The sequence below is a fragment of the Nycticebus coucang genome, chromosome 11, assembly GCF_027406575.1.
Source record: "Nycticebus coucang isolate mNycCou1 chromosome 11, mNycCou1.pri, whole genome shotgun sequence".
In the NCBI taxonomy this organism is placed as follows: domain Eukaryota; kingdom Metazoa; phylum Chordata; class Mammalia; order Primates; family Lorisidae; genus Nycticebus; species Nycticebus coucang.
In genome coordinates this window covers 21,840,941-21,866,828 of record NC_069790.1, presented here as the reverse complement: position 1 = coordinate 21,866,828, position 25,888 = coordinate 21,840,941, and the positions used below count along the sequence as shown (strand labels likewise).

The 25,888-nt window shown below is 34.8% G+C and overlaps 1 protein-coding gene across 2 annotated transcripts in view; it reads right to left on the bottom strand.

Moving 5' to 3' along the window:
- Positions 1–25,888, bottom strand: part of DPY19L1 (dpy-19 like C-mannosyltransferase 1) — a 128,916-nt gene that overhangs the window by 45,803 nt on the left and 57,225 nt on the right. For both annotated transcript variants that reach the window (XM_053609457.1, XM_053609458.1), the window contains exons 7-8: positions 23,234–23,291; positions 717–808 (exon numbers count right to left, since the gene is read on the bottom strand). In XM_053609457.1, the coding sequence (XP_053465432.1) occupies positions 717–808; positions 23,234–23,291 (150 nt within the window). The remainder of the gene's footprint in view (positions 1–716; positions 809–23,233; positions 23,292–25,888) is intronic.

The following is a 25,888-nucleotide window of genomic DNA, read 5'->3' as shown; positions in this document are numbered from 1 at the left end:
TGCGTCATCTTCAGGTTTCATCCTGCTTTCTTCTATTTTTCCACAGGTCCTATTTTGTTTCATTTTTGCCCTCTGGAGCAAGGCAGCATCTGTCTAAACTCAATATTTGCCAACAGAAAAAGGAGAGAATTATTCTCAGCCCTACTCTCCCTGGTGCCTGAATCTCTGTGAATAGCGATGAACGTGTGAAAGCCTGACCTAATCTTCAATTTCTAGCAGGAGTTCTACTGAGGAGGACTGATCTACTGAGGTGGTTTCTTTCTGGCCTTATTACCTGATTCTTGGGATGCTGGAAAGAATTAGATGTGTTGATACACATGATTACAACAATTCCGTGAACCGTTGTTTGCTCTGAAAGACTGTATCTAACAGGATACACTTTAGCACAATCAGCCTTTCCCTTCTGCCCATTTTTAGGAGGCTATAGTGGCAACAAAAGACTTGAGGAAGTGGAGATGACGGAAGAGGTGAAATCATATTTGCTGTTCTTCTAGCGATCACTGTGGCCCACTAAGAAAAAAGAAGAGGGCCAGAAGGCAGATGGAGGAAATGTGCTGAGTATTAAAGTATTTTTATACTCATCTTTATTATTTAATGCTTGGATCATATCAGTTAATTATTTTTACTGACTTTTACTGAAACAGCTTAAGAAATTCTAGTTTAAGTTATTTAATGCAAAAACAAAGGAAACCCACCTAAAGTTAAGTCAAAGTTACCTGAGAATATGAGTCACAAGCAACATCTGAAGTACAAGAAATGGATATGAGAAGCTTTCACGGAGTGGTGGTGTCCACATCACACGGGTACACTGAAAAAAAAAAGTCAGAATATAGTATGCGTGCTAAATTTGCTGAGTAAGATAAGTGAACTAAAAGCTACTCTTTATAAATACACAGAAAAGTCTTCTTCACAAATAGTTTAAGTGTTACGTTGTAAAACAAGGTACTGGACTTTCCATTAACAGTAAACATGGTACATGAGAAACATTATGAGAGACACAAAACATGGCTTAAGATTATGTAAAGCGTCAACATAATCAATTGTCAACAAGAAATTACCAAAAACATGCATCTACACCCAAAAAGGAAAGTGAGATAAGTATCAGCAAGAAAACTTTCTACCCCAAATTAAAAAATGTAAAGTTTCTCTTCTTTCCCACGAATTTCATCAAAACTACCCATAATAAATATTTTGAAATTATTAATAATTATTCATAATGCTGCTACAAACAAATATTGTACTCTTGTTTTTACTACTTCTTATGTAAGCTACCTTGGCTTGATGAATATTTAAAAAAAGGAGAGAGAATCAAATTAAGTAACAGAAGTCCTAAAATAATCAAGTATCAACCTATTAAAGCTCACTTTGGCCATTAGTAAGCAATGTATTATCCTGATTTTAGTATTCAATCATTTTTCTGCATATATACTAAATATATTAAGTCCATCTTCCCACTTAAAGAAAACTACACAGGATTAAATGCAAGCAATCTAATTATACTACTGCTAAGTAAGTCACACTAAAAGAAATCACTGTCTTTCAAATCAAGCACGACTACTAAATTAACACTATATAGAATTATAAAGACCATGTCAGAAATAAGTGTTTCCTTTATTTTGGATAAAATAAGGGTATTTGGATATTTCTACTACTGCTACAGAAAATTTAAGCGAATATGCTCCTCTTTTCTACCAAAGCCCACCAGCTTCTATGAAATTAACATAAACATCTACTTATGAATGAACTCACAGAGAATTCTGCGAACACTGAGAATGTCTTTTAATAACGTAAATTTATTGTTACTGGAATACAATTTAAGCAAACTGCTTATGAGATTAACTAGAGAGTTCATATAGATTCATAGAGATTCACAGCAAGATAAACAGGCACACACGTTATTGCCCTTCCTTTGGTTTACTATGTTTTGTGGATATTGTGCCTTTCAAAAATTGACGGTTTGTGGCTGCTCTGCATCAAGCTAGTCTATCAGTGCCTCTTTCCCAACAGAATGGGCTTACTTTGTGCCTCTATGTTACATTTTAGAAATTATTTAAATATTTCAAACTTTTTCATCATTATTATATCTGTTATGGTGATTTGTGACCAGTAATCTTTCATATTACTATTGTAATTGTTTGGGGGTGCCCCCAAAAGATGACGAACTAATTGATAAATGTTGTATGTGTTCTTACTGCTCCATGGACTGGTTATTCTCCATACCTTCCCTTCTTCTCAGGCCTCCTTATTTCCTGAGGCACAAAATACAACAATATTGAAATTAGGCCAATTAATAACCCTACAATGGCCTCTGTTTAGTTGAAAAGAAGAATCAAACATATCTCACTTTAAATAAAAAGTCAGAAATCATTAAACTTAGTGAAGAAGACATGCCAAAAGCTGAGACAAGACAAAACCTAGACTTCTTATGCCAAACAATTAGCCACGTTATGAATGCAAAGGATAAGTTCGAGGAAATTAAAAGTGCTACTCCAGTGAACACTTGAATGATGAGAAAGTGAACACAGCCTTACTGTGGCATGAAGAAAATATAAGTTATCTGAATAGAAGACAAATCAGCTGCAACATTCCCTTAAGCCAAAGCCTAATTCAGAGCAAGACTTTAATGCTCTTCAATTCTATGAAGGCTGAGAGAGGTGCAGATACTACAGAAGAAAAGGTGGAAGCAATAGAGGTTGCTTTGTGAGGTTTAAAATAAGAAGCCATCTCCGTAACATAAAAGTGCAAGGTGGGACAGCAAGTGCTGATGCAGAAGCCTCACCAAGCTATTCAGAAGATCTAGCTATAGTGCTTCCTCTGACAGATCTGGGAAAAGTAAATTAAAAACCTTTTAGAAAGGATTCAACATACCAGATGCTATTGACACTATCTGTGATTCGTGGTCAAAATATCCAAGAGTTCCAACCCTCATGGGTGACTTTGAGGGTTCAAGATTCAGTGGAGGAAGTAGATTAACTGCAGATGTGGTAGAAACAGTAAGAGAACTAGAATGAGAAGCGGAGTCTGAAAATGTGAATGAATTGCTGCAATCTCGTGATAAAATTTGAATGGATGAGGAATTTGCTTTTCATGGAATAGCAAATAAGGTAGTTTCTAGAGATGGAATCTACTCCTAATAAGATGCTATGAACATTGCTTAAAGGACTAAAAAGGATTTAGAATATTATATAAACTCAGTTGATAAAGCAAGACTCCAATTCTGAAGAAAGTTCTACAGTGAGCAAATAAAACAGCATCTTGTGCTACAGAGAAATCTTTCATAAAAAGAAGAGTCAACCAATGCAATAAAATTTCACTGTTGTTGGGTGCAGGAGTTCACACCTATAAGCCTAGTGCTCTGGAGGCTAAGGCATAAGATTGCTTGAGTTCAGGAGTTCAAGATCAGCATGAGCAAGAGCAAGACCCCATCTCTACTAAACATAGAAAAAGTAGCCAGGTAAAGAAGAGCAAGGCCCTCTCTTTCCAAAAGGAGTGAATGAATTCAAATGCATGTACAAGTACTTTTTATTGTTTTTCCACAATGCTACATGCTTTGCTACTAGATCTGGTACAAACATAAAATTGCTGTTCCATATGATCCCATATAATCTGGAAATAGGTGTCACATAGGTACCTATAGTCCTAACTACTAGGGAGGCTGACATGGGAGATCAGTTGAACCTGCAAGTTTGATGTTGTCAGCTAGACTGACACCATGGCACTGTAGCCTGGGGCAACAGAGTGAGACTCTGTCACAAAAAACTAAACTAAACTAAACTGCATTGTTGCATTGTTTTAAGAAATTGCCACAGCCACCCAAACTTCAGCAACCACCGCCCTGATTAGCAGCAATTAAGTTTTAATTAAAGTATGTGCATTTTTAGACATAATGTTATTGCACACTTATCAGACTACACCATAGTATAAATCTAAGTTTTATGTACATTGGGAAACCAAGAAATTTGTGACGTGCTTTATTATGACATTCACTTTATTGCGATGATGTAGCTCCAAATCAGCAATAGGTATGAGGTACACACATAGAACCAAAATTCATAAAGCCATCATTCTCTGCAAAAACAAATAAGGACATATACAAACTATGTATTGTACAATTTGAGAATTTCTCACACAGACTGTTCACCCACAGTCTTTGTTACCCAAATTCAATGATTTTGTCACCTCTGGAAATCCATTTCATTCAATACCTGAAGTCACTCAATTTTGTAAAAGTCAATCCTGTCCTCTGAAAGTAGGGATAAGAACAGTCCAACAAGGATTGTAAAGAAGAGCAAGGCCCTCTCTTTCCAAAAGGAGTGAATGAATTCAAATGCATGTACAAGTACTTTTTATTGTTTTTCCACAATGCTACATGCTTTGCTACTAGATCTAGTACAAACATAAAATTGCTGTTCCATATGATCCCATATAATCTGGAAATAGTAAACATGCCTTAAGTTTCAACACAAATATTTTTCCTTTAACTCTAAATTTTAACATAAAATAAAAATCTACCAGTTGTCTACAGAGTTTGACAGTTTAAAATGTCAATGCTTTCTAAGGGTATTATCTTGAAGTTTAAAAATTAAAAGATAATATATGTGAACTGCTTCAAAAAGGATTGTAAAACTGTATGCTGCACTCTAAGCATTAGAAGTCTACTTATTAATTCAGTGAAAATCTTACGTAAGATAAACTGTCATCATCTAGCATAGAAAAAAGTATCCCTAGTATATAAATTTTAGCACACAATTTATAGCACTGAATAATACTACATAATATTGTCTAGATGTTGATGACAACAGGCTTCTAATCTATTTTCTGCTTAGTAAAGGCTGAATGTTTTAACCATTTACTTAATAATCAAAAACTAAAAAAATCTCAACAATAAACCACTTCATTTTCCAATCTCTATTTTCAAATAATTCACTTACAATATTAGAGATATAATTTAACATAATTTCTCTGCAGAATTTCAAAATGAATAGGAGTATAACTGACTAGTGAGTTATAAATTGTGGTTGTTAGTTGCTAAAAATAGATCGTGCTTAAACTTATTCCAAGGGGTTTGACTAGAGTTGATATCTGCTGGGTTAACCATGACTTTTTGCATAATGCTTAATTTAAATCAAATTACCACACCTCTGGCTGCTACTCTGCTTTATTAGCTATAATATTGCTTTATATTGCTTAACATTAGCTATAATGCTTTCAACACTATACTTAAGAAAGCTTCCATAAAAGATATCTGGCCACCAGAAAGGTTTGGCTATTCCTCCTCTTTAGAGAATGGTACAGGATAAAGATACTATTATCCACATGGTAACTATAAAAACACTAGGTCCTAGAGCCATGGCTTGAACAACTACTCTTTGATATCACTTAGGAAAGTCCCCTTGTTCAGGAAGCCTTTGGTTGGCATAGGCTTTCTGTGGCTGATGGCACTGTACCTTGATAATAAGTAAGTCTGGTCACTTTCTTGGAGCTTTTTCTATTTCTATACTACGTAAAGGTTGAGTATTCCATATCCCAAATGCTTGGGATTAGAAGTATTTTGAATTTTTTTCTTTGCATTTTAGAATATCTGCATTACACTTATTGGTTGAACGTCCCTAATATGAAAATCCATAATCTGATTTTAAAATATCAGATTTTCAGATTAAGGATGTTCAACTGAGAAGCTGCTCAATTACCCAGCTACATATTTCAATTTGAATATGCAATTTTTGCTCATACAATGTTTAATGTGGCAGTGATATATAAATGCTGTTATTAAACTTTAATGTCTTTATACAACATTTCTACTTATTCTATGAAAGAAACATTGATCTTTTTGTCTCTAAACAAACAGGACATCAGTATATTCTATTCTAAGTTTATCAAAACCTCTGTGAAAGCAGCCAATGATGGAAAGGCAATGAAGTACCTCTGCTATAAAGACTTGAACTTCCTTACTCATTTAAAATAGAAAGTATATCTGGCAAGATCTTCTCAATATCGTCTAATTATCCACATAACTAAAATTCTGACTACAATATGAAAGCATTAGTCAAGATACAAAGACAGCATAAATAAAACTGAAATAAAAAGTTATACTATCAAATTAATAATAATATAACTTAGAGAAACAAAAATAATTTAAGTTTAACTTTTAATCTGTGACTGAACACCTTAATAGAATATATTCTTTGTAGAAAATAACTGAAGAAATCTTGAACCTTACTTGGTAGGTTTGTTATTAATAGTATTAATACAGTAATTCTGAAACTATTTTGTATGTATTATAGAATAAAGCAAATAAGTAAACACATTTATTTGTGGGGAGGTAGGAGGTCCAAATATGGAATAGTTGAAGGCAGAGAAGAAACCTATGATAGTGGATTAGAATTGGAGGAGTTGGTAAGAAATAATGATTTTTTAAAACATATTTCCTACCTCTTTTCAGGAAAAAAGCTAAAAGCAATTACATGAAAGTGGCAAAGAGCACATCAAGTGCCCAGATCACATTCTCTCAACCATTTTCCAATACCAGGATCCAAGATTCTTTGGAAAATGGCTAATTTTATATCTGGGGACAAAAAGGATAAGGTATCAGAAAGTATTCAAAAATAAATGGGAAATATCAAAAGGGCAGAAAATAGTACCAAAAATATATAAAATACATAGAGATTAATCTAACCAAAGATGTATAAAACACAAAATATTGCTGAGAGAAACTAAAAGGGACCACTATAAACCTGTATTTATGTATTAGACAATTCAGTATATTCTGCATGTTGGTTCTCCCTACAATGATCTAGAGCTTCAAGGCCATCACAAAATAAAATCCCAGCAGGTTGCATGAGTGTTAGGGGAGGAAGGAGTAGTAGCAAGCTGATTCTAAAATTTATATAAAAACACAAGGAAACTAATACAGCTATAGCAATATTGGAGAACTATTTTGCAGATTTTCACTTTCAGATATCAAACTTATAAAGCCCTAATAGTTAAGGCAGTATGATATTGACTTAAACAAACAAATGCAACAGAATTTAAAGTTTAGAAACATAGATATGTCCAGTCACCTTATTTATGACACAAGCACCACTACAATTTAGTGTCTCTTCAGTGAATGGTACTGGGTAAACTGGACACCTGAATTGAGGGAGAGAGATAGGTAACTTGAACCTATTTCATAGTATACACATGATTCTAGACAGATCAGACTAAAATGTGAAAGCTATACCAATCAAGCTTCCAAAAGAAAACATAAGAGAAAATCTTTATGACCTGCAGTAGGCAAAGACACAAAAAAGGAACAAATATAAAAGATTGATAAATTGAACTTCATTAAACTTAAGAATTTCTGTTCGTCAAAAAACCCCAAGAAGAAGAAAAAGCAGGCCATAAGCTGTGAGAAGGTATTTGCTGAATATATATCCTACAAAGAACTTCAGAGACGTGACCAAGAGTTCAAATATACCAATAAAAGAAATAACCCCCAATATTTTTTTAAATTGACAAGACTTATATAGGTACTTCATAAAGGAGAATACCTAAATCAAATAAACAATATAAAAATGTGCTCAATGTCACTGCTCATCAGGAAATGCAAACTAAGATCATAGTAAGATACTGTGTCACTGATCAGAATGACTGTAATTAAGAGCACTGCCAGTACCAAGTACTGATTAGGATGTGGAAGAAACCAGAAGGCTTGTGCATTGCCAAAGGAGTGAAAACTCGTATGAGCATTCGAGAAAACAATGTCGATAAAAATCGAAGATATATGTTGAGAGAATAAAGTCAGAAGTAAGAAATCATGATTCCTCCAAACAGACAAAACTAGTGAATAGTGACAGAATTCAGGAAGAGTGTCTACCTATTTGGGAGGATAGGAAGGAATATAGATTGGATAAGAAAAAAGGAGAGCCTGCTTGGGAGCTAGCTGTCTATATTTTGATCTAGGGCATGGCTACATGGTTGTATACATATATGTCTGTTAAAATGTACAGACAAGATATGTAAATTTTAACATGTAAAAATTATACATCATTAAAAATGTGGGGGAGCTACTACTGGCCAAATTGGAGGTGATCTGAACATCAAGATGAATTATAAGAATAATGAATTACAAAGCATTGAATAATAAAAGAATCATGCATGTACAGTAATAGCAAAAAAAATGGCAGGAGGGAGGATTTGTCTTTAAGGATACCAATTATTAAAGATAAATGAAATAACTGAATTAGAAAATTACCATTTGCAATGGCCAATGTAATAACTAATTCAGGCTAGGAACAATAATAGACGGTATAATCAATTGGTAAAATGTTATAGGTAGGGGAATAGGATATTCACGGTATCTTAAAGTATCACTAATGTAAAAAAAAAAAAAAGAATATAATAGAGAAATCTAAGAGCCACCACCTTAAACAAACTGGTTTTACATGCCTCCAGATACAATGCAAAGACAAGAACATAATGTCATTTATGTTACATTCTTCACCAAAAAAAAAAAAAAAAAAAAAGTGTAATCTAAATCTATTTGTGAGAAAACAATCACACTCAAACTGGGACTTCTACAAAATAATTAGCCTAGAATGCCAAAATGTAAATGCCATGATAAAGAAAAAAAAACAGAAAAATTATCTTAGATAAACCCTCTTAAATGAAATGACAACTAACTACAACCTTAATCAGACTCTGTATCCAAAACAAAAGTGCAATTTATTGGGATAACTGTGGAAATTAGGATATCCCAATGTATTATTTTATTATATATTAAATAATTATCAATGTTAAATTTGAGTATGATAACAATATAGTTTAGTGATCATGCAGGAGAATTTCATTACATTAGGCAATATATACTGAAATATTTAGGGATCAGGTGTCAGCATGTCTGCAATTCATTTTCAAATGGATTGAAAAAATGTCTGTAGGTGTATGAACATGGTTAAGGAAAAGTAAATCTACAATATTTCTCAGGTTTTAATTTGCTGAAAATAAAAAGCTGAATAAAAAATTAGTATAGAAGCATGCACTTTTCCTATATTGCCTTTTTGATAAGTTTTATTTTTTCTAAATTTCAAAATATTAAGAGGATACAAACATTTTTGATATATATGGATAGCTTTTATAATACTTGAATCAGGGCTATTACTCGAACAGTGTTCATTGTACCCATTAGGTAGGTTTGCTTTTTTAGTAGAAAACTTAGTCAACTAGTTATAGCTCAAAGGAACATATTAAACTGTTGCCTCTAGCATCACATCTGGGAAAAACTGCCTAATTTCAGTAAGGAACTGCCCTAGGCAGACAGTATTTGCTGGGACCAAAAAAACAACTTCTAAAAATATAAAATAGAATCTGGAAAAGTGAAAAAACAAAAGATTATTTTTGTGTGACAACCACCCTTTCCCCAACTTGGGACACAAATACACACCCACCCACTCCCCCACACAGATCTAAGAGATTAAAGAGCAGTAGGGAAGATCAGAAAGCAGAGAAATCACAATCCAACACAGTGCTTATATTCCAGGACCTTGCTAGAGTTAAATATTGAGATAGAATAAAATTAACAAAGTGGAAAAGTAGCCCCCTCCCTTGATTGTTAAAATCAAACAGATCATCTCCAGAGCTGAGCACCTGGGAAGCTGAAGACTAAGCAGAAAGAGATCCCCTTAATTCATTTGAAACCAGAAGCTACAAACTAAAACAAACTAAAGCTGCAGCTCTGTCCCACTTAGCAGAATTCATGGTGGAATCCAAATTCTTAGCCCCTTGCCCCAGGTTCCTGACATAGGAAAAGATTATAATTCCCTCTCAAGAGAAATAAAGGCAAAAATGATTATCTAGTTCATTCTTCATCATTCTTTTATACAAAATATCATGCATAAATGAAGAGCTATGAGATAATAGCAAACTGAATATATCAAAATTAAGTATCAGTGAATTCTGATATATGGCAAGAGAAAATACCCAAAGGAGGAATAGAGAAAAAAAAAAAATGGAAGAAAAGATAAAGTGTTTAAAACCTGTGGGAAGAAAAAAAATCAAAAAAAGTTAAACATAGCTATAACTAGAATCTGCGAAAGGAGCTAAGAGAGCTTCAAATTGGTCTGTTCAGGAAATCTATTTCTTCTTGGTTAAGTCTAGGGAGACAGTATGATTCCAAGTATTAATCCATTTCCTCCACATTGTCAAATTGCTGGGCATAAAGTTTCTTGTAGTATTCAGAGATGATCTCTTGTATTTCTGAGGCATCTGTTATTATTTCCTCTTTATCATTTTTGATTGAGGTTTCTAGAGATTTTACTTTCTTGTTTCTAGTTAGTCTGGCCAAAAGTTTATCTATTTTATTTATTTTTTCAAAGAAGCAACTTTTTGTTTAGTTACTTTTCTAAATGATTTTTATGTTTTCAATTTCATTGATCTCTAATTTTGGTTATTTCTTTTCTTCCGCTGGGCTTAGGCTTAGGTTGTTCTTCTTTTTCCAATTCCATAAGATGGTTTGTGAGATTGTTGACGTGCTCTCTTTCAGTTTTTTGAATGTAGGCATCTAATGCAATAAATTTTCCTCTCAGGACTGCTTTTAGCTGTATCAACAGGTTTTGGCAACTTGTGCTTTCATTGTTGTTATGTTCGAGGAATTTAGCTATCAACTCTTTTATTTCTTCCTGAACCCAACTATCATTCAGCCTAAAGTTGTTTAATTTCCATGCCTTTGTGTGCATCTGAACGTTTTTGTTGGAGTTGATTTCCACCTTTATTACCTTGTGGTCTGAGAAGATACAAGGTATAATTTTTATTCCTTTAAATTTGCTTTAAGATTTTATTTTCTTCCTAGGATGTGATCTATTTTAGGACATGTGCCATGGCTGATGAGAAAAACGTATATTCTTTTGCGGTATGTCTAGTAATCCCATTTGTTCTAGGGAAGTATTTACGTCTTTTGCATCCTTGTTTAGTTTCTGTTTAGAGGATCTATCCAGTTCAGTTAGAGGGGTGTTAAAGTCCCCACCTATTATGGTGTTATTGACTAATATATTTCTCAGACCCCTCAAGATCTGTTTCATAAATCTGGAAGCACTTAAGTTAGGGGCATAAATATTTAAGATTGAAGTGTCTTCCTTTTGTATGTTTTCTTTGACCAGTATGAAGTGCCCATTTTTGTCTTTCTTAACTTTAGTTGCTTTGCATCCACTTGTATCTGAGAATAAGATCTCATTCCTTCCTTTCTTCTGATTCCTATTTGTTTGAAATACTGTTTTCTATCCCTTAAATCTGAGTCTTTATTTGTCCTTCAAGGCTAGGTGTGTCTCCTGCAGACAGCATATGGATGGCTTGTGTCTTTTAATCCAATCAGCCAACCTATGCTTCTTCAGTGGGGAATTCAATCCACTGACATTAATAAGTGTGGTAGAATTTTATTCGTCTTACTACAAGAAAACCTGTTGTGTAGTTTTATCCTTTGTACCATTGTAGAAACTAAGTTTTAGCCTTTAGCTGACTGGTGTTTGCTTTAGTGGCGATCCATGTGGGGTTCAGTGTTGAGAGGAGATCTAAGTATTTCCCATCCAGCTTAGTCTTGTTGTGGCAGATTTCCTCAGTGCTTGTATACAGGCAAAAGTTTTGATTTCTCCATCAATTTTGAAGCTTAGTTTAGCAGTGTACAGAATTCTAGGCTGAAAATTGTTTTGTTTAAGAGTGTTGAAGGTGGAGGACCATGCTGTTTTGGCTTGGAAAGTTTCAGTTGGTAAGTCTGCTGTTATCCTATTGCCCTTGTAGGTCAGTTGACGCTTACTCCTAGCTGCTTGCAGAATTTTCATCTTTGTCTTGACTTTGGACAGGTTCATTACAATGTTTCTTGGAGATGCTCTGTTAAAGTTGAGATGACCCGGCATTCGATGTCTGTCTGAAAGGATGTATCAGGATCTTTAGTAAAACATGGGAAGTTTTCATTTATGATAGTCTTCAGTAGGGCTTCCATACCTTTGGACCATCTTCTTCCCCTTCAGGGATTCCTATTATTCCTAAGTTTTATTGCTTCATGGAGTCTCGTGGTTCTCTAAGCACCTGTTCTGCTTTCTCTTTTTTTCTGCCTCTGTAACTACCTGGGTTAACTCGAAAACTTTAACTCTAGCTCTGATGTTTTTTCTTCTCCATGGTCTAATATATGAGATCAAGCAAACTATAAAAAAATCTCCCAACAAAAAAGTCCTGGTCCAGATGGTGTCACACCAGTATACTATAAAATATTCAAAGAAGAGCTTATACCTATACTGCAGAAACTATTCAAAAAGCTGAGAAGGAAGATATCTTCCCCAACAAGTTCCATGAAGCAAATATCACCCTCACACCAAAACTAGGAAAAGACTCAACTAAAAAGGAGAACTTCAGACCAGTCTCACTAATGAATAGAGATGCAAAAATTCTCAATAAAATCCTAGCCAACAGATTACAGCTTCTCATTAAAAAGGTCATACATCATGATCAAGTAGGCATCCCAGGGATGTAAGGATGGTTCAACATATGAAACTCCATAAATGTAATTCACCATATCAACAGAAGCAAAAACAAAGACCATATGATCCTCTCAATAGATGCAGTAAAAGCATTCTATAAAATTCAGTATCCTTTTCTAATTAAAACACTGAAAAATATAGGCATAGGTGGCACATTCTCAAACTGATAGAAGCCATCTATGACAAACCCACAGTTGATGTTATACTGAAGGGAGTAAAACTCAAACCTTTTCCACTTAGAATCAGACAAGGTTGTCCTCCAATCACCACTACTATTCGACATAGAGCGGGAAGTTCTAGCCAATACAACCAGCAAGAGAAGGAAATAAAGGGCATCCAAATGGGGACAGAGGAGGTCAAAATCTCACTCTTTGCCGACAATATGATCTTATACTTAGAGAAACCCGAAGTATCAAGCACAAGACTCCTGGGAATGATCAAAAAATATAGTAAGGGAGGCTGAGGCAGGTGGATTCCCTGAGGTCACAGGTTTGAGATCAGCCTGAGTCAGAGCAAGACCTTGTCTCTAAAAGTAGCCAGGCATTGTGGCGGGCACCTGTAGTCCCAGCTACTTGGGAGGCTGAAGCAAGAGAATTGCTTGAGCCCAGAGTTTGGGGTTGCTGTGACCTGTGATGCCACGGCATGCTACAAGGGTGACAAAGTGAGATTCTGTCTCACACACACACACACACAAAAATATATATATATATATATATATATAGTAAGATGTTAGAATATAAATAAATGTCCAAAACCCAGGAGCCTTTATATATGCCTGTCCTTGATTAGCAGCTAATCAAGGACACAATTCCTTTTACAGCAGTTTTGAAGAAAATTAAATACTTAGGAATATATCTAACAAAAGAGGTAAAGGACCTTTATAAAGAAAACTATGAAACCCTAAGAAAAGAAATAGAAGAAGATATTAACAAATGGAAGAACATATGATGTTCATGGATGGGAAGAATCAACATTGTTAAAATGTCTATACTTCTTAAAGCAATCTACAGATTCAATGCAAGCCCCATTAAAATTCCAACATCATACTTTCAATATTTGAAAAAAAAAATCTCTTTTATAAGGAACCAGAAAAAAAAAACCCGTAGAGCTAAAGCCATACTTAGTAATAAAAACAAAGCCAGGGCCATCAGCCTACCACATTAGGCTGTATTACAAGGCCATAGTGATCTAAAGAGCATGGTATTGGCAAAAAAATAGAGACATAGACACCTGGAACTGAATAGAAAACCATGAGATGAAGCTATCATATTACCATCACCTAATCTTTGATAAACTGAACAAGAACATACCCTGGGGAAAAGAATCCCTAGTCAGTAGATGGTTTGAGGAGAGCTGGATAACCACATGTAAAAGACTGAAACTAGATCCGCACTTTTCTCCACTTACAAAAATTGATTCAAGAAGAATAAAAGACCTAAATGTAAGACACAAAACAATAAAAATTCTCAAAGAAAGTGCGGAGAAAACATTTGAAGCTATTGGCCTGGGGAAAGACTTTTATGAAGAAAACTTCAGTGGCAATTGCAATGGCAGCAAAAAAAAAAAAAAAAAAAAGGTACTTAAATTGAAAAGCTTCTGTACAGCTAAGGAGATGACAACCAAAGCAAATAGACAATCATCAGAATGGAAAAAAATATTTGCATATTATTAATCAGACAAAAGACTGATAACTAGGATCTACAGGGTAGACAAAAGATTGTTAACTAGGATCTACTGAGAACTCAAATTAATCAACATAAAAAGAACCAAGAATCCCTTGGGCAAGAGAGAGGAATAGAACCTTCTCCAAAGAAGACAGATGAATGGATAACAAACATGAGAAAATGCTCATATTCCCTAATCATCAGAGAAATGCAAATCAAAACCACCCTCTGATATCACCTAATCCCAGTGAAAATGGCCTACTGAATCACAAAAATCTCAAAGCTACAGATGCTGGTGTGGATGTGGAGAGAAGGGAACACTTTTACATTGCTGGTGGGACTACAAACTAATACAACCTTTTTGGAAGGAAGTATGAAGAATCCTCAAAGAACTCAAACTAGACCTCCCATTTGATCCTGCAATCCTAGTACTGGGCATCTACCTTTTTTTTTTTTTTTTTTTTTTTTTGGCCGGGGCTAGGTTTGAACCTGGCACCTCTGGCATATGGGACCAGCACCCTACTCCTTGAGCCACAGGCGCCACTCCTGGGCATCTACCTTAATGAAAAAAAAAATCGTTCTATCATAAGTACATTTGCACTAGACTATTTATTGCAGCTCAATTTACAATCACCAAAATGTGGAAACAACCTAACTGCCCACCAATCTGGGAGTGGATTAATAAGCGATATATGTATACCATGGAATACTATTCAGCCACTAAAAAAGATGGAGACTTTACATCTTTTGTACTAACCTGGCTGGAGGTGGAACACTTTCTTTTTAGTAAACCTCACAAGAATGGAGAAGCAAGAATCCAATGTAGTCAATTTTGATATGAGGACAATTGATGATCTAGTACATGGAGGAGGGGGATGAGAGAGTGGAGAAAGAGAAGAAGGAGGGTCACAGTGTTTGGCACACCTCTTGGGGGAGGGACACATTTATAAGAGTGACTTTGTCTGACAAATGCAATTAGTGTAAACGGGTTCTTTGTACCTTCAGTGAATCCCCAACAATAATATATACATATATATTTGCAATATCTCTCTAAAAAAGAAAAAAAGGTGATGAGAGACTGAGGAAAACAAAATATCTAAAAAGAAAATATTGACTAGAAATTTTCCAAAACTGATTAAAAACAAAAATTAACACACAGAATAAAGGTACTCAATAAGCCTCAAGCAGGATACATACAAAGGAAATCACATCCAGGTTCAATACCATCAAACCAATTAAAATCAAATATAAAAAGAAAATCTTCAAAATACCACAGAAGAAAAAACACTATATCCCATGGGCTCAGGTACTAATCTGAAAATAGTAGATCAATAACTAGAGGCCCACATGAGAGAAAATTCAAGAAGGGATGGGGTGGGAAGGGGCTTGGTAAGTTCCCACCTATCAGGTACAATTTAGGGATATACGGCACAATTTCTGGGTGAAGGACTCAACTACAACTCAGACTTTGGACTTTACCTTACAAATTCAAATAATGTAACCTAATCATAGTAACCTGAAATTTTAGAAAAGAAAATTAAATCATGTTACTCTGCTGCTCATAATCCTTCTAGTGGTTTTCTATCTAGTCCAAGTATCATATTTTGCTGTGTATAATGTGGACTTTTTGCCCAAATTTTTGGGAGAAAAATAGGATGCATATTATACATGGGGAGTGAGGCCTGGGAACAGGGAAACCTGGCAGCCTTTCCAGGGCTGCCATGTCCTGTCACCTGACCCTCCCGTGCACTTGGGGTTCCACCCCAAGAGGATCCAGGATCTGGTGGGAGGAGGCCCCATGGCCGCCACAATCAGAAGAAGTGATGGTAGCAAGGCTAGCAAAGGCAAGCCAGTGAGGCAGGCTTCAGCCATCCAAGATGAGCCCCAAGAACTCCACACTGGTCCCCCTGACCCACCTGGCTGCTCACAGATTGAGAGGATTCAGAAGCTCCCACCCCACCTGCCACACTTGTTTTGCCATCCTAGCCATAGTCCCTGAAATGCAAGGAGGGAAGGGCTATAAAGCTGTTCCCTCCCTAACCCAATTCCCATTATAAACTGACATTATCTCCTATCACTCTCTGCCCCTCTTTCTATTTCTCAAATAAGCCAGTTATTCTCCCACTTTAAGCAGAAGACTGTCTCATGCTCACATGATTGTCCGTAAGGATAGGGGTCTTTGTTTTACTCAATGACACATCTCAAGCATCAAAAATTACCTGGCATAGAGTAGGCATTCAGTATATATTGTTTTAATTAAATTTAATAAAACAGAAGACCTAGAATACAGGTCTTAGCCATAACCTATCACTAGAAAGAAAATTAAAAAAAAGGAAAAAGGAAAAACAACAGAGGAGGAGGTCATCAAATAGCCACGAAAAGATCTCTGCACCTTTTATTTGTAAAAGATAAATTATGGTGTTACCTTCTTGGAAATCCTACTCCCTTAAGCTAAGTATTGTACGTTTGTAAAGAATAATTGTTGATCAGGCACTTAAGAATACTCTTCCTGAGAACAGCTGTATGAAACTGGCCTAGCCAATGATTTCTTACACAAGAATTCAAAAGCACAGGCAATGAAAGCAAATACAGATAGCTTGATTATATTAAACTAAAAAGCTTCTGCTCAGCAAAGAAACATTACCAGAGTAAACAGACAATCCACAAATTGGGAGAAAATATCTACAAACCATACATCTGAGAAGAAGCTCCTTACAAATATATAATAAAGAACTCGATAGCAAATAATTACAATAAAAAAATGGGCAAAGGATCCTCAAAGATACCAAATGCCAGCACATATATGAAAAAATGCTCAATTTTTCAAATCATCATGGAAATACAAATGAAAACCACAATGAGCTATCAACTCACACTCATTAGAATAGATATTATCAAAAAGAAAAATAATAAGTGATGGAGAGGATATAAAGAAGAGAGAACCCTTATACACTGTTGGTAGGCATGTAAATTAGTACAGTCATCTTGGAAAACAGTATAGAGTTTCCTCTAAAAACTAAAAGTAGAACTACTGTAAGATCCAGCAATCCCACCACTGGGTATATATCCAAAGAAACTAAAATCAGTATGTTGAAGAGATATCTGCATTTCCATGTTTATTTCAGCATTATTCACAATGGCCAATATATAGAAGCAACCTTAGTATCCATCAAGGGATGAATGGAGTCTAAAAAAATATGGCATATATACACAATGAAGGAGAATAAAATTATTATCTTTCGCTGCGTCATGGATAGAACTGAAGAATATTACGTTAAGTGAAATAAGAGAGGCACAGGAAGACAAATACTATATGATCTCACTTACATGTAGAATCTGAAAAAGAAAGGTAGATACCAGAGGCTGGGGAACGAGAGAAAAAGGAGATGCTGATTAAGGAGTACACAGTTCCACCTAAGTAGGAAAAATAATTTTTAGTGGTCTATTACACCACATGGTGACCACAGTTAATAACAATCCACTGTATGTTTTGAAATTGCTAAAACAGATTTTTTTTTCTTTTGAGACAGAGTCTCACTCTGTCACTCATGGTTGAGTGTGGTGGTGTCACAGCTCGCAGTAACCTCAAACTCTTGGGCTCAAGCAATCCTCTTGCCTCAGCCTCCTGAGTAGCTGGGACTACAGCCTGGCTAGTTTTTCTATTTTAAGTAGAGAAGGAGTCTCCTTCTGGCTCAGGTTGGTATCAAACTCCTGAGCTCAGGAGATCTATTCACCTTGGCCTCCCAGAGTGCTAGGATTACAGATGTGAACCACCATGCTGCTAAAATAGATTGTTAACATTTCTACCACATAAAAATATGTGGGTGAGGTCAATTATATGTTAATTAGCATAACTGAGTCTTTCTACAGATATGCATAGATCAAAATAGTACATTCTACTCTATAAATATAATTATTTGTAAATTAAAAAAATAAAAAAATATATCATCTCCCTACTTAGTAACTTTGAGCCAATCACTTAATCTTTTAGTGCTTCCACATTTATGATGTTGGGATATTATTTACTACTTACCTATTATACAAGATAATTGGATTACTGAAATTGTTTTCAAAGGGCTCTGAGCATTCTTTTTCAAATACTATATAAACAGCATAAGTATGTCAACATGTAATTAGAATAAGTACATTTGTATTTTAATCTCAGTTCAGTCTAAAAATATATCACTCATGCCCTGTAATTTTTAAATTTCATCATGAAAAAGCTAAACAATTCTATTTCACAAAAAAACATTTCTTTTTTTTTTTTTTTTTTTTTTGTAGAGACAGAGTCTCACTTTATCACCCTGCATAGAATGCCATGGTGTCACAGCTTACAGCAATCTCCAACTACTGGGCTTAGGCAATTCTCTGCCTCAGCCTCCCGAGTAGCTGGGACTACAGGTGCCCACAGAATGCCCGGCTATTTTTTTGTTGCAGTTTGGCTGGGGCCGGGTTTGAACCTGCCACCCTTGGTATGTGGGGCCGGTGCCCTACTCACTGAGCCACACGTGCCGCCCCACAAAAAACATTTCTAATAGTCAAAACTTAAAAAATATATTTAGTTTTTTAAATATTCATCTAAATGTTTTCAGTCAACATGCGAAGAATTCTGCAACATCAATGCAAGCTGCAGGCATCTTATCTCATAATAAGAAAACATTTTAAAAGTAGAACAAAATTGTTAGATTTCATCTTAATTCTTAGTCATGATATAATGAACATTTAATAAAAAATATTAATAAAAAGAGCATAATTTTTATTATTAAATGTATAATATAAATCTTGACCATTATTATGAACCCTTTTATTTAATTTTCACAAGTTCCAGATTTGAAAGTTTTAAGTTTGTTTTAAATAATTTGATTAATCCATTCAAGTGAGATATTTTATAATTCTTTTTTTACGTCAGAAATTTTCCTTGTGCCTTCTATGACAACTCACAGCTAACATCATAATGAACAGAGTAAAACTGAAAGCTTTTCTGCTTAGAACCAGAAAAGGATGTCCTTTATCACCACTATTATTCAACATTGTGCTGAAAGTTCTAGCCAATGCAATCAGGCCATAGATGGACATAAAGGGCAATGACATGGGGGCAGAGGAGGTCAAACTCTCATTCTTTGCTGGTGATATGATTTTAGAAAACTCCAGAGACTCAAGTAAAACTCCTGGAAGTCATCAGGAAATACAGTAATGTCTCAGGGTATAAAATCAATGTCCACAAATGCCAATAATAGCCATGTTGAGAAGCAAATCAAGGACACAATTCCCTTCACAGAAGCTTCAAAGAAAATGAAAAACTTAGGAATATTCCTAACAAAAGAGGTGAAAGATCTTTTCAAAGAGAATTATGAAACTCTTAAGTAAAGAAATTGCAGAAGACACTAACAAATGAAAGAACATACCATGCTCTTGGCTGGAAAGGATCAACATTTTGAAAATGTCTACACTACCCAAAGCAATCTATAGATTCAGTGAAATTCCCCTTTAAAGTACCAACATCATATTTTGAAGAACTAGAAAGAATAGTACTTCATTTGTATAGAAACAGAAAAAAAAAAAAAAAAAACAATAACAACAACCCTGTGTAGCTAAGGCTATTCTTAGCAATAAAAACAAAGCCAGGAGCATCACCCCACTAGACTTCAGGCTATTTTACAAGACCACAGTAATCAAAACCACAAGGTACTGGCACAAAAAAGGAGACACAGACACATGGAACTGAATAGAAAACCAAGAGTTAAAACCAGTCTCTACATGCCACCTGATCTTCGATAATCTAAACAAAAGCATATACTGGGGAAAAGAATCCCTATTCAATAGGTGGTACTGGGAGAACTGGATAACCACATGTAAAAAGACTGAAACTCAACCCACACCTTTGACCACTTACAAAAACTGACTCAAGATGGAAAAAGACCTACATCTAAAACAAGGTATTTATTTTATCTAATGATAAAAAACCTTGGAAGAAAGTATGGGGGAAACTCTTGATGATGTTGGACTAGGGAAAGATTTTATGACAAAATAAATGTGGAGAGAAGGGAACACTTTTACACTGCTGGGGGGATTGCAAACTAATACAACCTTTTTGGAAGGAAGTATGGAGAATCCTCAAAGAACTCAAATTGCACCTGCCATTTGATCCTACAATCCCATTACTAGGCATCTACTCAGAAGAAAAAAAATCATTTTATCATAAGGACATTTGCACTAGACTGTTTACTGCAGGTCAATTTACAATTGCCAAGATGTGGAAACAATCTAAATGCCCATCAACCCAGGAATAGATTAACAAGCTGTGGTATATGTATACCATGAAATACTTATGCAGCCATTAAAAAAGATGGAGACTTTACATCTTTTGCATTAACCTGGATTGAGTTGGAATACATTCTTCTTAAGTAAGCATCACGAGAATGGAGAAGCAAGAATCCAATGTACTTGATTCCAATATGAAGACAATAGATGATCTAATAATACAAGGGGGGGTAGAAGAAGGAGGGAGCAGGGAGAGGTGAGGAGGGAGGGAGATGGGGGTGAGAGTGTATGGCATACCTCTTGGGGCAGGACACAATTATAAGAGGAACTGTACCTAACAAATGCAAGCAGTGTAACCTAATTCTTTGTACCCTTAATGAATCCCAAATAATGTAAAAGAAAAAAATTTTTCCTTTTTAAAACCAAATGAAGAAAAAGAAAGCTTTAAAAAGTATAGAGCAAACTAAATAATGGAAATAGACCTTAAATAATAATTCACAGCTTGTTTTTGACACATAACCCATTCACTTATGGGATAAAAAAATAACTTTTCCAAGAAGGTAAAGTAACAATTAGTAACCCACTAGCAATTCCAGTGAGCAATGGTCTACAAAAGTTCTCTAAATACATAAATAGGTCCTATCAGAGTACATATTTCCCGCTCCTATAAAAATTACATATTTTAGGCAACATTTTTAAAAATCAGAAAAAAATGAAAATCTTATAACCTAAAATTCAATTTTATTATAATAAAAGTTTGCAATTACTTGAGTTCTCACCAATATTTTACCCCATGCAGTTTATGCTTTCACTTTTAGTATGTCATTATATAAAAAGGTCATTTTTCTACTGGAAAGCAACAGTTTTATATAATTATCTACTCAACTATTTCAGTAAAGCTGAAATCTAATTCTGGTGATATTTAGTTTACCTGTTGCTAAGGAAGTGATATCTAAGCATGCATTCAGCTGCACTAAGTAGCTCAAAAGTATCAAAAAGACAATTTATCAGCCTGTAAAATCAACTGAGTCTGAATTTCATTGTTAAAAATTAGGAAGACTTTCTAAATGATATTCATACTACACGAGTATCAAAATTATATGAAAAACATATAATTTAGGAATTAACAACCTTCCTATATACTGAGGGCAACACAGTAGACCTTTGTGCTTAACAAACAGTGTTCTTTCTAGGGGTCTTGGCTCCAAATTTTAAATAATCCCTTTCCTCCAGCATGTCATTGTTAAATACAATGGTCCTTTCTTCCATTATTAAGCATATACTTCCCATTTCTTAGGTCATTCTCACAGAATCTGTGCTTCAAATGTTTCGTGGTCTACATTGCCACGACATGAAGCATCCAGGAATAGAAAAAGCCAAATCTTTTTTTTTTTGGTTTGAAATTCAAACTATACCTATTAACTGAAATAATGCAATCATTTATCAAATGCTGTAATCTACAAGGCCAATCTGGCTTTCCATTTCTGTGATTCTAACTACTAAGTACATATTAGTTCAATATCCATTAGTAACTCAATGATTTTTAAAAAGTTCAACATTGATTCTGCATTAAATTGGATATAATTACTCTTAGTGTCTCTAACATGTGCAGATTCAAACATTACAGACACTGAGCATTATAAAAAGCATGAAAGGATGAAGAAATTCACATAAAGGAGACTGAATTTTCTGCTTAGAAAAGTTACCATGAATGAGATCTGGACAGAGATATATTACTAGAAATTCACTTACAACCAGGATTAGAGGAAGGAAATCATTATTACTCTGAATTCATACTGGAATTTAATCTAAACTAAATTAGATAATAATACTAATGATACAAGCTAAAAATTGCATATCAGTTACCATCTGCCAAACATTGTTCTAAGCACTTACACTTATGAATTAATTTAATCTCAGCAATAATCTTACCAAATGGAGTAAGCCCATTTATAAACGAAGGGCCAGAGAGATTAAATGACTTGTCCAGGCCAGGCGAGGTGACTGACACCAGTAATTCTAGCATAATGAGAAGCCCAGGCAGGTGGATTACTTGAGCTCAGAGTTCGAGACCAGGCTGAGCCAGAGCGAGACCCCATCTCAAAAAAAAATAGGTGCTATGGCAGCCTTGGGAGGCTGAGGCAAGAGGAGCTCCTGAGCCCAACAGTTTGAGGTTGCCATGAGCTATGATGCCATAGCACTTTACCGAGGGTGACAAAGTTAGACTCTGTCTCAAAAATAAAAAAATAAAATAATAATAAATAAATAACTTATTCAGGTCACACAGACACTCAAAGACAGTCAGGATTTGAAGCCAGTTAGTTTGGGTCCAGAGTCCATGTTTTCCACAACACTGTAATCTTTAGAAAGCCAGAGGACACTTGCAAATTTGTAGGTATAATATAATATTCTGTAAGAGATACTTAGAACTACATCAAAGGTTAATATGTTAAAATAAGAACATTCTGTGTACTCCTATAACAAAAGCTCCAGAGAAGAAAGTTAACCATATCTACCACCAGGTTATGTCTGCCATTCCTACAACACGAACTTTCCCGGTTTTTAAATTATTCAAAGAAGTGAATCAGACCCACTATTTCTTCAAACAAGGAAGAGTTATATCACATAAGAGAAGAGACACAATGTTCATGGGAAGATGACTTCAAATGAATGTAAGTGTTTAAATTTTAAATCAAAATTGTAAGATCAGACATTTAAAGACATTTAGAGATTACATTAAAAAATATTAGAAGAACTGTGTATTCCCAGGAGAAATTCTAAAAATTTTTTTTGACTACTTACCTCTCCATGATTGAAAAAGAAGCACAACACTGTAACCAGGCCTCCTAGTCGGCTGCCGCTGGAAAAGAGGATTAGAAATTGTACCTTAACAGAAATTCAAGTCAATTCTACCAAACCTTAAAATAAGGCAACATGATAACCTCCCAGTATGATACTAAAAGGTTTCAGATATATTAGAACTCATCTATGTTTATGTATAAAATATTTTATTTCCTCCAAAACTACCATTAGTCAAAATAAGTTTCATTTTTACAAAATCATTTGCTATCCTCAAAATGTATAGACTCAGAAAAGCACACAAAGTAAAAGGGAATAAAAAATCATTACTAGTCACATTACTGTGCATCATACAATCTGATTTTTCCATATATTTATTTATCCTTCAGCATTTCTCAGACTGTTTTCCTTGGGATACACGACATACATTAGGGAATGGAACTGGAGAAGTGCAGAGAAAGGGTCCATGATCACAAAGTTGGAAAACACCATACTGTCTGCCTGCTCTTGGCAAATCATGAAGCACTTCAGCACATTAAAGACTTAATTCAGCATTTCCTTGAACCCTTAATCCCCAAGCTACTTTTCTGAAGAATGCACTCAGGGAACTCTACTTTATAAATTTTTATCTTTCATTTCTTTTCAGAAAACTGGAATAGAACACCACTATCAAAGTATGACAATCAGGTTTATAACTCTAGCTAAGTAGTTACAAAGGTTTAGTCTGACAGTTCTAACAATGAACCTTCATTTGCTTAGGGAAGAGTGTTCCCTACTTTTCTCCAAGTCTCGGAAAGGGAAGTAAGGTTGTATTTAGGTCTGTTCTGTCATTTCTTTTACCCTTAGTCTTAAGGCCTTCTTACTCTTACTCCTCTCTTCTTACTCCTTTCTCATTATTCTACCCAAACATCCTTCCTTCTTTCTATCCATCTACAAGTATGTTAACACAGAGAGATCAAAGAGGAAACAAAGAACCAGACAGCATACGTACTGCCGGACTTGTATTCACTTTGGGGAATGTGTGAATGAGAAAAAATGAAAGAAATACAAGATACAAGAAATACTGGGAGATACTGCCCTCTCCCCCTTAGGTCCAGAGGTAAAAAGATAGGGCTGGGATCTTAGCACAAGGTGGCCTGTTTGTCTCAGCTAATGAGGAGGAGTAAGACTGATTGATGTTTCGTGGCAAGTAGTTTGTGGACTTTCCATTTTCCCTGCAGAGCAGAGGCACAGTTACTTGTTAATAGAGAGAAAAGGTGGCAGCATTTAAGATCTGAGGAAAGAGAGGGATGTCTGAAATACCATGTGCATTTCAGAAAAGTGGTCACTTAGGAAAACACAAGTGGGCTGCCGAGACACCTTAGAGGACAACTGAGATCGCAGATCACAATTTACAGCCACAAATTGTAGGACTTCATGATTTTTCTCCAACAGTTATCAGCCTGGATGGGCATAAAGTATTTTGATATAATTACAATTATACAAATTATATAAATACAGAGTATTATGGTGCATTCTACCAGAAAGAATTTTTTTTAATTTTATGTAGCCGAGTACATAGGTATTTTCCTTTACTACTTCCACACTTCCTGTCTTGTCTCTGAGGGTCTTTCACACCTCAAAATTAGAGTCTCCTAAAATTTCTTCTAGTATCATTTGTTGCATTTTTCACTTAGATGTTTCATCTGTAGAACCTTAATTTTGTGTTTTTGAAATAGCCAATTATGCTAATATTGTATTAAACATTCTGTTTACCACTGAGGTGAAGTGAAATTCAGCATTTATCCTATCTTTAATTTCTTACAATGCTAGAATCCATTCCACTGATTTAAATCTGTATTTTTTTGTATTACTCTTTTTATTACTGTAGCATTATGGTCATTTTACTACATGATAAGGAGACCTTCCTACCCGCAACTACTTTTATTTTTTAAGATTTTTTTTTTTTTTTTTTAGGTAATTCTCACCAGCTTATTCTCACATTATACCAGCTTCATTTTAATTAATTCCCTTCTCCTCTTAAAAAAAAAAAAAAAAAAAAAAAAGCTGGGTTTTAAATCATAATGACAACAAATTTACAAATAATCTGGGAAGGATTGTCATTTATATGATTTTAATTGAACCCATTCAGTTGCACAGTATGACTATTTATGCAATGCCAAATGTATTTCTTTAAATAAAAATTTTATAGCCAAGCAATGTAACAGTCAGTATCGAAAGTTAAAACTTCTACAAAAACAAAGAGAACGTTATAAAATCTGATTATCTGATCCTAATGGAGTATTTTAACATCTTTAGATTTCGACAGGTCAAATAAGCTAAAGGAAACTATCAAGGATTTGAAGGAGACAATCAACAAGCTTGATTTAGTAATTTAGTATTTTGATTATAGAGAAATTATACATTATTTTCTTATGTCCCTGGAGCACGTAGCTACAAGGTGCTCATTCTCTGATTACTGTCCCAAACAACCTAGAATACAAGAAAGATGGGGGAAGAAACGCCCTTTGGGAATTTAATTTAAAATTCCCTTTTAAAAAATCCCTGGAACAAAGAGGAATTAAAACTGAAATTTAATAACTTTAATTTTCTAAATGGCAGAATAAATGTAGAGAAAGGACAGAAGAGCCACAAATACAATTTCCTAACCAAATCTCA